General features: G+C 42.8%; 1 protein-coding gene across 1 annotated transcript in view; it reads right to left on the bottom strand.

Annotated features, from left to right (window-relative positions):
- The window catches only part of LOC128661387 (uncharacterized), a 509,641-nt gene that overhangs the window by 202,667 nt on the left and 293,267 nt on the right, over positions 1-13,707 (bottom strand). Inside the window, exon 8 of the mRNA XM_053715646.1 lies at positions 4,239-4,582. Within this exon, the coding sequence (XP_053571621.1) occupies positions 4,239-4,582 (344 nt within the window). The remainder of the gene's footprint in view (positions 1-4,238; positions 4,583-13,707) is intronic.

Genomic DNA, 13,707 nt, shown 5'->3' on the forward strand with positions numbered 1-13,707 from the left:
TCTTCCTCCAAGGGGAAGGTTCCACATGTATCGCTTATCTTTAGACCAGATAAAGAGAGAGGCATTCTTACATTGCGTAGAAGACCTTTTAAAAATGGGAGTGATACACCCAGTTCCAACAGCAGAACAAGGACTGGGATTTTACTCAAACCTGTTTGTAGTTCCCAAAAAGGAAGGAACTTTCAGGCCAATTCTGGACTTAAAGATCCTAAACAAATCCCTCAGAGTTCCATCATTCAAAATGGAAACCATTCGGACAATTTTACCAATGATCCAGGAGGGTCAATATATGACTACCGTGGACTTAAAGGATGTGTACCTGCATATTCCTATCCACAAAGATCACCATCAGTTTCTGAGGTTCGCCTTTCTGGACAAGCATTACCACTTCGTGGCTCTTCCCTTCGGATTGGCCACTGCTCCCAGAATTTTCACAAAGGTGCTAGGGTCTCTTCTAGCGGTGCTAAGGCCAAGGGGCATTGCAGTAGTACCTTACCTAGACGACATTTTAATACAGGCGTCGTCCTTTCACAAAGCAAGGGCTCATACGGACATTGTTCTAGCCTTTCTAAGGTCTCACGGGTGGAAGGTGAACATAGAAAAAAGTTCTCTGTCCCCGTTCACAAGGGTTCCCTTCCTGGGAACAATAATAGACTCGGTAGAAATGAAAATCTTTCTGACGGAGGTCAGGAAATTAAAACTTTTGAACACTTGTCGAGTTCTTCAATCCATTCCTCAACCCTCCATAGCTCAGTGCATGGAGGTAATAGGACTAATGGTTGCGGCAATGGACGTGGTTCCCTTTGCTCAAATTCATTTAAGACCATTGCAACTGTGCATGCTCAAACAATGGAATGGGGATTATGCAGATTTGTCTCCCCAGATTCAGATGGACCAGAAAACTAGAGACTCACTCCTCTGGTGGTTGTCTCAGGATCACCTGTCCCTGAAGGCTCAGGGTCTGTGGTCTCGGGAAGAATCTCTTCTCCCGATAAACATTTTGGAATTGAGAGCGATATTCAATGCGCTCCAGGCATGGCCTCAACTAGCGGAGGCCAAATTCATCAGATTTCAGTCGGACAACATGACGACTGTAGCTTACATCATTCATCAGGGGGGAACAAAGAGTTCCCTGGCGATGAGGGAGGTATCCAAGATCATCAAATGGGCAGAGGATCACTCCTGCCATCTATCAGCAATTCACATCCCAGGAGTGGACAACTGGGAAGCGGATTATTTGAGTCGTCAGACTTTCCATCCGAGGGAGTGGGAACTCCACCCGGAGGTTTTTGCTCAGCTGACCAGCTATGGGGCATTCCAGATCTGGATCTGATGGCGTCACGTCAGAACTCCAAAGTTCAACGTTACGGGTCCAGGTCCAGGGATCCCAAGGCGACATTGGTAGATGCCTTAGTAGCGCCTTGGTCGTTCAATCTAGCTTATGTCTTTCCACCGTTTCCCCTTCTCCCCTGGCTAGTAGCCAGGATCAAACAGGAGAAGGCTTCGGTAATTCTGATAGCTCCTGCGTGGCCACGCAGGACTTGGTATGCAGACCTGGTGAATATGTCATCGGTTCCACCATGGAAGCTGCCTTTGAGACAGGACCTTCTAATTCAAGGTCCATTCGAACATCCAAACCTAGTTTCTCTGCAACTGACTGCTTGGAGATTGAACGCTTGATTCTAGCTAAGCGTGGGTTTTCGGAATCAGTTATAGATACTTTGATCCAGGCTAGAAAGCCTGTCACCAGGAAAATTTACCATAAGATATGGCGGAAATATCTTTGCTGGTGCGAATCCAAGGGTTACTCATGGAGTAAGATTAGGATTCCAAGGATCTTTTCTCCAAGAAGGATTGGAGAAAGGTCTATCAGCTAGTTCCTTAAAAGGACAGATATCTGCTCTATCTGTTTTGTTACACAAGCGTCTGGCAGCCATGCCAGATATTCAGGTGTTTGTACAGGCTTTAGTCAGAATCAAGCCTGTCTACAGACCTGTGGCTCCTCCATGGAGTCTAAATTTAGTTCTTTCAGTTCTTCAAGGGGTTCCGTTTGAACCTCTACATTCCATAGATATTAAGTTACTATCTTGGAAAGTTTTGTTTTTAGTAGCTATTTCTTCTGCTAGAAGAGTTTCTGAATTGTCTGCTTTGCAGTGTAATTCACCCTGTTGTTCCATACAGATAAGGTCGTTTTACGTACCAAACCTGGTTTTCTTCCAAAAGTGGTTTCCAATAAGAATATCAACCAGGAAATAGTTGTTCCTTCTCTGTGTCCTAATCCAGTTTCTAACAAGGAACGTCTGTTACACAATCTTGATGTGGTTCATGCTTTAAATTTTTATCTAAAAGCAACTAAAGACTTCAGACAAACATCGTCCTTGTTTGTCGTCTATTCTGGCAAGAGGAGAGGTCAAAAGGCGACTGCGACCTCTCTGTCCTTCTGGCTAAAAAGCATCATCCGGTTGGCTTATGAAACTGCTGGAAGGCAGCCTCCTGAACGAATTACAGCTCACTGTACTAGAGCTGTGGCTTCCACATGGGCTTTCAAGAATGAGGCTTCTGTTGAACAGATTTGTAAGGCAGCGACTTGGTCTTCACTGCATACGTTTGCCAAATTTTACAAATTCGATACTTTTGCTTCTTCGGAGGCTATTTTTGGGAGAAAGGTTTTGCAAGCAGTGGTGCCTTCCGTTTAGGTTACCTGACTTGTTCCCTCCCTTCATCCGTGTCCTAAAGCTTTGGTATTGGTTCCCACAAGTAAGGATGAAGCCGTGGACCGGATACACCAATGTAGGAGAAAACAGAATTTATGTTTACCTGATAAATTTCTTTCTCCTACGGTGTATCCGGTCCACGGCCCGCCCTGGCATTTTGGTCAGGTTTAAATTATTTTTTTTTTTGTAAACTACAGTCACCACTGCACCCTATGGTTCTCCTTTTTCTCCTAACCGTCGGTCGAATGACTGGGGGGGCAGAGCCTGAGGGGAGCTATATGGACAGCTTTGCTGTGTGCTCTCTTTCCCACTTCCTGTAGGGATTGAGAATATCCCACAAGTAAGGATGAAGCCGTGGACCGGATACACCGTAGGAGAAAGAAATTTATCAGGTAAACATAAATTCTGTTTTTATTTTTTTTTGCAACAAAACTGGATGGAACATGTTTGGCTGTATAAATATAAATTTTCCAATAGGGGGCTATTGGAAAAATTATATTTATTCACCAAAAAGTTTTTTTTTCTCCCTGCTTTTGGCTGGGGGTTCGCGTGCGGCTGTGCGCATATGGAGAAGCCTCCACTGAATCAAAGTATGTCACAGATATTTTCCTACAATTTTCTTTGATTTAGAAACATGGTGCTAACCTAATGTTATATAATTCTGCACTATGTGCAGAGTTATATAACATTTGGTGGGTTTACTGGCCCTTTAATGCATAAAATATCAGGTGTTAATACCTATTTTTCAAAAGTGCTAAAAGAGAAAGCAGTATTTCAGATTACATGCAAGGACATCCCTTAACTGACTACTTAAAGGGACACTGTACCCAAAATTTTTCTTTCGTGATTCAGATTGAGCATGAAATTTTAAGCAACTTTCTAATTTACTCCCATTACCACATTTTCTTCATTCTCTTAGTATCTTTATTTGAAATGCAATAATGTAAGTTTAGTTGCCGGCCCATTTTTGGTGAACAACCTGGGTTGTCCTTGCCGATTGGTGGATAAATTCATCCACCAATAAAAAAGTGCTGTCCAGAGTACTGAAACAAAAAAAAAGCTTAGATGCCTTCTTTTTCAAATAATGATAGCAAGAGAACGAAGAAAAATTGATAAAAGGAGTAAATTAGAAAGTTGCTTAAAATTGCATGCTCTTTCTGAATTATAAAAGAAAAAATTTGGGTTCAGTGTCCCTTTAATACAAGCTCAATAAGTGCAATACTACCTCTACCCACTTAAATATAGTGGGAGCTGTATAAAGTATCAAGAACTTTGTAATCAACAACTTGAGTATTTGAATGCTTAAGGCCAAAACACCAAATAATTTTATGTGTGTGATCATTTGCGCTCCATTTGTATTCAATGCCTTTGTTCAGTCTTTGTTATCTTAGACAAATGGTTCCACAAAAGCATTTAGCAATACGATAGGAACAAATAAACATGCTTATGAATGTGATTAGCTAATATGAATGGTTAAATAGTTGTGGAAGCTGCAATACTTTGTGTAAGGCTGCCAATTCTCACCTTGCCTCCACCTGGCTGGTGCTTCATGTTGTCTATGGAGCCAATCTTTGACCGGACATTTTTTAGGTCTGGAGCTGGAGCGCTAACTGGTCGAGGTTGCTTTGGAGCAGCAGGCTTACTAGGGAGGGTAGAGGTAGTCTTGCTCTGTGGTGCTGACACAACCTTCTTTAATGGAGCAGTTGGTTTGGTAGTAGTTGGCTTCTTTGATTCTGTGGTTGCTGAGGTGGTTTTGGGAACAGATGGTTTGGTAGTTTTAGGACGGCTGGGGGCTGTTACAGAGCTGGAAGGAACTGTTCCATTACTCTTTGCAAGGTCAGCTGGTGACGATTTTGGGCGGCTCAACTCTGAAATACACAGCAAGTAAAGCAGTAAGTTTTGCATACAAACTACAGTAACTTTAAAAATTTTAAATTTAACAATTTTAATGTTATCAATCATCATCCTCCGTTTTATTTTACAATGTGACAAATTGTTCAAAAGCAGCTATCCACAACTAGATGAACCTTAGGGGCAAATTGGGTAATTTATCCAAGCAAGCTATGCAAATGCTCTATTGCATAATTTTTGCTAGTTTGTAAACATGTCTCAGAGGGATATTAAACTGCAAGGTACAACTAGAGTAGCTGGGTTACTACTTATCATGCTATTATTGTTCCTCCTGTGTCTGCTGCTCTCTTCAAATCTGTTCTCTTATTTTGACCTTCTACAAGTGCTGGTTAGTAACGTTTTGCATCTTCACAATGAACACCACCATTCTTGCACCCTGTCACAGAAGCACCACACATTCACAGATCATTGATATTGTTCTCTCCTTGACATATCATGAACCTTAATTAAGCGTCCACAAAAAAGAAGGGAAACTATTGTTTTTTTTGCAGTGGCTGCATTGCTCCATATTATCTCTGAGGGCTTATTTTATATTTGTTGGGTAACTTTTAAACTGTGTAAATTAACTGCAAAACCTCTTTCAATTGTTCAAGCTAGCCAGAAATAAAAATTAAAAGCTATAAAAAACTAAATTTATGCTTACCTGATAAAGTTCTTTCTTTCCGGATATGGAGAGTCCACAACGTCATCAATTACTAGTGGGAATATCACTCCTGGCCAGCAGGAGGCGACAAAGAGCAGCACAGCAAAATTGTTAAGTGTCCCTCCCCTACCCATAATCTGAAGAGAAATGGAAAAAGGAATAACACAAAGGTGTAGAGGTGCCTGAGGTTTAGTAAAAAATAACTGTCTAAATAAGGGTGGGGTCGTGGACTCTCCATATCCATAAAGAAAGACATTCATCAGGTAAGCACACATTTTGATTTATTTCCTAAGATATATCCACAACGTCATCAATTACTAGTGGGAACCAATACCCAAGCTAGAGGACACAGGATGACTAGGGAGGGAGAACAGGCAGACCTAAACAGAAGGCACCAACACTTGAAGAACCTTTCACCCAAAAGAAGCCTCAGCCGAGGCAAAAGTATAACATTTGGAAAATTTCGAAAAAGTATGCAGAGAGGACCAAGTTGCAGCCTTGCAAATCTGTTCCACAGAAGCTTCATTTTTGAAAGTCCAAGAAGAGGAGACATCCCTCGTAGAATGAGCTGTAATTCTCTCAGGAGGCTGCTGTCCAGCAGTCTCATAAGCAAAACGAATTATACTTCTCAACCAGAGGGAAAGAGAAGTAGCAGTAGCGTTCTGACCTTTATTCTTTCCAGAGAAACAAACAGGGCAGAGGATTGGCGAAAATCCTTAGTCGCCTGAAGGTAGAACTTAAGAGCACGTACAACATCCAAGTTGTGCAACAGATGTTCCTTATGGGAAAAAGGAGTAGGACAGAGAGAAAGAACAACAAATTCCTGATTAATATTCCTATCCGAAACAACTTTAGGAAGAAAACCCAACTTCGTACAAAGAACCACCTTATCAGCATAAAAGATAAGGTAAGGCAAATCACACTGCAAAGCCGAGAGTTCCAAGACTCTCCTAGCAGAAGAGATAGCAACAAGAAACAAAACCTTCCAAGATAACTTAATATCTATGGAATGCATTGGCTCAAACTGAGCCTGCTGCAAAACTTTAAGAACAAGGCTAATACTCCAAGGAGGAGAAACAGGTTTAAACACATGCCTGATTCTGACCAGAGCCTGACAAAAAGATTGAACATCTGGCACGTTCGCCAGACGCTTGTCTAACAAAATAGTTATGTGAAAGGTCAGATTTCTGCATTGACAATCCTTTCTCAAGACTTTCCTGGAGAAAAAATTCTAGGAATCCGGACCCTACTCCAAGAGTAGCCCTTTGATTCACACCAATAAAAGGTATTTACGCCATACCTTATGGTAAATTTTTCGAGTAACAGGCTTGCGAGCCTGAATCATGGTCTCAATGACTGACTCAGAAAATCCACGCTTAGACAGAACTAAGCGTTCAATCTCCAAGCAGTCAGCTTCAGAGAGACGAGATTTGGATGGAGGAAAGGACCCCGAGTCCGAATGTCCTTCCTCAGGAGGAAACCTCCAAGGTGGCAGAGATGACATCTTCACTAAGTCTGCATACCAGATCCTGCAAGGCCATGCAGGAGCTATTAGAATTACAGATGCTCTCTCCCGTTTGATACGAGCAATGACTTGAGGAAGGAGCGCAAACTGAGGAAACAGGTATGCTAGACCGAAATCCCAAGGAACCGCCAGCGCATTTATCAGGGCGGCCTGCGGATCTCTTGACCTTGAACCATGCCTTGGAAGCTTGGCGTTCGCCCGAGACGCCATCAGATCCAACTCTGGTACCCTCCATTTGAATATTAACTTGGAGAACACCTCCTGCTGGAGAGCCCACTCCCCGGGATGAAAAGTCTGTCTGCTCAGGAAATCTGCTTCCCAGTTGTCCACTCCTGGAATGTGGATGGCAGATAGACAATTGTGAGCTTCCGCCCACTGAATAATCCTAGCCACCTCCTTCATGGCTAAGGAACTCCGAGTTACTCCCTGGTGGTTGATGTAAGCCACTGAGGTGATGTTGTCCGATTGGAACCTGATAAACTGGGCTAAGGACAACTGAGGCCAAGCCATCAGAGCATTGTAAATCGCTCTCAACTCCAAGATGTTTATGGGGAGAGCAAACTCCTCCTGAGCCCATAGTCCCTGCACCTTTAACAAGTCCCAGACTGCTCCCTAGCTTAGCAGGTTGGCGTCCGTGGTCAATCACCCAGGAAGGTCTTCGAAAATATGTGCCCCGGAATAGATGCTCTTGAGAAAGCCACCGGGAGAGAGAGCGTCTCTTGTCAACTGGTCTAGATCTATCCCCTGAGACAGATCCGCATGGTCTCCGTTCCATTGTCTGAGCATACATAACTGCAGATCTCTCAATTGGAATCGAGCAAAGGGAATGATGTCCATGGAAGCGACCATCAGACCAATTACCTCCATACATTGAGCCACTGATGGCCAAACAGTAGACTGCAGAGAGAGGCAAGAGGAAAGAATATTGGATTTTCTGACCTCTGTCAGAAATATATTCATAGATAGGGAATCTATTATGGTCCCTAAGAAAACTACCCTTGTAGCTGGAACAAGGGAACTTTTCCAGATTCACTTTCCATTTGTAGGAACGTAGAGAGTCAACAAGATCTCTGAATGAGAGTTTGCTTGTTGAAAAGATGGCACCTGAACCAATATGTCGTCCAGGTAGGGTGCCACTGCAATTCCCTGAGACCTGACCACTGCCAAGAGAGCCCCCAGAACCTCTGAAAAAAATTATGGGAGCTGTGGCAAGGCCAAACCAAAGAGCCACAAACTGAAAGTGTTAGTCTAGACAGGCGAATCTCAGGAACTTGTGATGATCCCTGTGAATGGGAACATGAAGAAAAGCGTCCTTCAGGTCTATGGTCGTCATGAACTGACCATCTTGGACCAAAGGAAGAATGGAACAAATGGTTACCATTTTGAAGGACGGTACTCTGAAAAACTTGTTGCCACTTTAGGTCTAGAATAGGTCGAAAAGTTCCCTCTTTCTTGGGAACCACAAACAGATTTGAATAGAAATATGGCCACCAGGAGGAGGCAAAGACAACCCAGCCAAAGGCTTAAATACTCCTCCCCTCATCCCCCCAGTCATTCTGCCGAGGAACAAGGAACAGTAGAAGAAATATCAGGGTGAAAGGTGCCAGAAGAATATAAGGACGCCCCACATAAAATTACGGGTGGGAGCTGTGGACTCTTTCCATCAGAAGAAAAGGAAATTATCAGCTAAGCATAAAATCCTTAGTCGCCTGCAAATAATATTTCAATGCACGAACCACACCCAGGTTGTGCAACAAACGCTCCTTATGAGAAGAAGGATTAGGACACAAAGAAGAAACAACAATCTCTTGATTAATATTCTTATCAGAAACAACCTTGGGAAGAAAACCCAAGGCAGTACACAGAACTACCTTATCAGAGTGAAAAAAAGGAAAAGGCGATTCATACTGTAAGGCTGAAAGCTCCGAAACTCTTCGAGCCGAAGAAATAGCCACCAGAAACAAAACCTTCCAAGATAACATCTTAATATCCAAAGAATGCTAAGGTTCAAATGGAGCCTTTTGAAGGACTCGAAGAACCAAATTAAGACTCCAAGGTGGAGTAGCAGACAAACACAGGCCGAACTCTAACCAAGGCCTGAGAAAACAAATGAACATCTGGCACATCCGCCAGGCGCTTGTGCAATAAAATAGATAAAGCAGAAATTTGACCCTTCAGGGTACTAGCAGATAAACCTCTCTCCAAACCCTCCTGGAGAAAAGACAAAATCCTAGAATTCCTAACTCTACTCCACGAGTAGCCTTTGGATTCACACCAATACAAATATTTATGCCAATTCTTATAATAAATCTTCCTAGTCACAGGCTGACGAGCCTGAATCATAGTCTAAAATGACGGAATGACCACGCTTAGAAAGAATCAAGCATTCAATCTCTAAGCAGTCCGCTTCAGAGAAACGAGATTTGGATGAAGGAAGGGACCCTGCAGAAGCAGGTCCTTCCTTAATGGAAGACGCCAAGGTGGAAGGGAAGACATCTCCACCAGATCTGCAAACTAGATTCTGTGAGGCCACGCCGGGGGAATGAGAATCACTGATGCCCTCTCTTGTTTGACCCAAGCAATGACCTGAGGAAGAAGAGCAAACGGAGGGAACACGTATGCCAGATTGAAATTCCAAGGAACTGCCAGAGCATCTATCAGAACAGCCTCAGGATCCTTTGACCTCGACCCGTACCATGGAATTCTGATGAGATGCCATGAGATCCAACTCCGGCTGCCCCCAACTGAGAATCAAGCTGGAAAATAACTCTGGATGAAGTTCCCACTGCTCAGAAAATCCGCTTCCCAATTGTCCACCTCTGGAATGTGGATAGCAGACAAACAGTTGTGAATCTCTGCCCACTGAATAATCTTGGCTACCTCTGTCATGGCCAAGGAACTCTGAGTTCCTCCCTGATGATTGATGTTAGCCCCTGACGTTATGTTGTCTGACTGAAACCTGATAAACTGGGTTGAAGCTAGCTGAGGCCAGGCTAGAAGAGCATGGAAAATTGCTCTCAGTTCCAAAACATTTATTGGAAGAACCGACTCCTCCCGAGTCCATAGACCGTGAGCATTTAATGAAACCCCAGACAGCACCACAGCCCAGCAAACTGGCATCCGTGGTTAAAATCAGGGAGGTCTGCGAAAGCAAGTTCCCTGAGAGAGAAGATCCCAAGACAACCACCATGGAAGAGAATCTCTGGACATCTGATCTAGAACAATCTTTGGAGATAGATCCGCATAATCCCTGTTCCACTGCCTGAGCAAGCATAACGGCAGAGGTCTAAGATGGAACCGAGCAAACAAAATGATCTCCATGACTGAAACCATCAGACCAATAACCTCCATGCACTGAGCCACTGACGGCCGAGGAAGGGAATGAAGAGCAAGACACGTATTGAAAATCTTTGACTTTCTTGCTTCTGTCAGAAAAATTTTAATCTCTAGAGAATCTATAATGGTGCCCAAAAATCTCTCTTGTAGCCGGAATTAAGGAACTTTTTCCTAAATTCACCTTCCAACCGTGGGAGCGCAGAAAAGACAACAACAACAACTCCGTGTGGGAGTTTGCTAGTTGAAAAGATGGAGCCTGAACTAGAATGTTGTCCAGAGAAGGAGCCAGTGCAACCCCCTTCAATCGAAGCACCAACAACAATGCTCCCAAGACCTTTGAAAAAATTCTGGGAGCTGTTGCCAGACCAAAAGGAAGAGTTACAAACTGAAAATGTCTAGAAATGCAAATCTTAGGAACCTGCGATGATCCCTGTGAATGGGAATATGCAGATACGCATCCTTTAGATCCACTGTGGTCATGAACGGACCTTCCTGAACCAAAGGAAAAATGGAACGAATAGTTTCCATCTTGAAAGACGGAACCCTGAGAAACTTGTCTACACTCGAGATCTAAAATAGGTCAGAAAGTTCCCTCCTTTTGGGAAAGACAAAGAGATTGGAATAAAAACCCAGACCCTGTTCCTGAACCGGAACAGGAACTATCACTCCCATGTCGGAAAGATCCTGAACACAACGTAAGAACGCCTCTCCTTTTATCTGGTTTACAGATAACCTGGAGAGAAGAAACCTGCCTCTGGGAGGAAAATTCTTGTACTCCAGTTTGTAAACTTGGGACACGATATCTACCACCCAGGGATCCTGAACATCTCAAACCCAAGCTTGAGCGAAGAAAGAGAGTCTGCCCCCCACAAGATCCATTCCCAGATGGGGGGCAGACCTTTTATGCTGATTTTGAGTCCGCAACAGGCTTCCTCGACTGCTTCCCCTTATTCCAAGACTGATTTGACTTCCAAGATGGCTTGGACTGTTTCTGCTTGAAGGAAGACGAGGAAGATTTACCAGAGAAGTTACGAAAGGAACGAAAATTACTCTGCTGACCCTTCTATTTCTTTTATCCTGGAGGAAGAGAATGCCCCTTCCCTCCCGTAATATCAGAAATAATCTCAACCAAACCTGGCCCAAACAAGGTCTTACCCTTGTAAGGAATAGACAAAAGCTTAGACTTGGAGGACACATCCGCAGACCAGGATTTTAACCATAAAGCTCTGCAAGCTAAAATAGCAAAACCAGAAATTTTAGCTCCCAACTTGATGACCTGTAGAGAAGCATCTGCAATAAAGGAATTAGCCAGCTACAAATCCTTGATTCGATCTTGAATTTCTTCAAGAGGAGTATCTTGCTGAATAGAATCAGACAATGCATCAAACCAATATGCCGCTGCACTTGTAACCGTAGCAATAGATGCAGCCGGTTGCCATTGATACCCCTGGTGAACATAAATCTTTTTAAGCAAAGCTTCCAACTTCTTATCCATAGGATCTTTAAAGGAACATCTGTCCTCAATAGGAATAGTGGTCCTCTTGGTCAGAGTGGAAACTGCTCCCTCCACTTTAGGAACCATCTGCCAAGATTCCTTAATAGAATCAGCAACAGGAAACATCTTCCTAAAAATTGGAGAGGGGAAAAAGTAATACCAAGCTTCTCCCATTCTCGTACAATAATATCTGAAACACGATCTGGTATAGGAAAAACTTCCACAGAGGAAAGGACATCAAAAAACGTATTAAGTTTACTAGATTTCTTAGGAATAACCATGGCTGATTCCTCAGAGTCATCCAAGGTAGCCAAAACTTCCTTGAGTAACAAACTGAGGTGTTCTAGCTTAAACCTAAAAGGAAACAACCTCAGGTTCAGAAGAAGGATTTACACCATCAGAATCCGAGATCTCACCCTCAGATGCTACTGAACTATCTTCCTCCTCAGACTTATGAGAAGAAACACTAGACAGAATTGCAACAGAATCAGAAAGCTTATACTTCCTTTTGCACTTCCCCTGCAACATAGGAAAAGCAGACAAAGCCTCAGATACTGTTGACGATATATGGGTAGCCATATCCTGCATGGAAAAACTAATCTGAGATGAAACACAGGGTAATGCAGAAGATTGGGACGTATGAGAAGAAAGCTGCGGATTAGCCTGAACAGGAGACTCCTGAACAACATCCGCCCTAGACAATGAAGACTCAGAATCAAAAAGTCTATCCTTGTAATGTAATGTTCTCTCAATACAATAGGAACAAAAAGGGATAGGAGGCTCAACATTAGTATTTAAACAGAGAACACGCAACAGCTTGCAGGGCCTCTTGGTCCATCTTATTCCAAAGGAAAAAAGCTTAATCAATAAAAAATTCTAAGTTCAAATCAGAATTTTAATGAAACAAAAAAAAAAGTTACTGTCCCTTTAAATTTTAAACGGACTTTTTTTTTTTAACTAGAAAATCCTTAAATAATCTGCACAATAAATCTTGCAGCAACAATTTTTCACAAAATGAATGCAAAAAGAGACACAAACGTTATAGTCCCTGAAATTCTGACAGAAACTTAATTATAAACAGAGCAGCAGCCCCACAAAAAAACAACAGGCAACCTCCACACCTCAGCAAGCTCTGCTGAGGTGCCTACCTGACCTCCTTGCTACAGGAAACAAAGTCAGAAAATGATCCGGACCCCCATACAGCCGCACAGGAGAGAACCCTTAACCACCTCTGAGGAGCTATGCAACAGAGCTGCAACATCCAGGAACAGGAAACAGCTAAAGGGCACCAAAAATGTCCTTGCTATCTCAGATAAGCCCGTCTATTGTGGGCGTGGCCTAACAAACCTCCCGGTAGCCATTAATACACAAACAAAAAACATGTACACCAAAGTGAACACATAATAAACTGAGCCTCCAAACATCCCCAGTGTCTGCAAAACTGCCATACAATAAACCGTTAAACTAGAAGGCTGATTGTATATTTAGACAGAATTAACTGTCAAAGTGCCAAATTCTCCGATATCAAAACAGGGAAAGAAATAGGCACTTACCTCAAAAATCTGTCTGGCATCAGGACAGCTCACTTGGTATGAGAGGGGCTTCCTGCCTCAAATGGACCTGTGGAAAAACATAATTTATGTAAGAACTTACCTGATAAATTCATTTCTTTCATATTAGCAAGAGTCCATGAGCTAGTGACGTATGGGATATACATTCCTACCAGGAGGGGCAAAGTTTCCCAAACCTTAAAATGCATATAAATACACCCCTCACCACACCCACAATTCAGTTTAACGAATAGCCAAGAAGTGGGGTGATAAGAAAAAAGTGCGAAAGCATATAAAATAAGGAATTGGAATAATTGTGCTTTATACAAAAAAATCATAACCACCACAAAAAAGGGTGGGCCTCATGGACTCTTGCTAATATGAAAGAAATGAATTTATCAGGTAAGTTCTTACATAAATTATGTTTTCTTTCATGTAATTAGCAAGAGTCCATGAGCTAGTGACGTATGGGATAGCAAATACCCAAGATGTGGAACTTCCACGCAAGAGTCACTAGAGAGGGAGGGATAAAA

Source organism: Bombina bombina, chromosome 5 (assembly GCF_027579735.1).
Source record: "Bombina bombina isolate aBomBom1 chromosome 5, aBomBom1.pri, whole genome shotgun sequence".
NCBI lineage: Eukaryota > Metazoa > Chordata > Amphibia > Anura > Bombinatoridae > Bombina > Bombina bombina.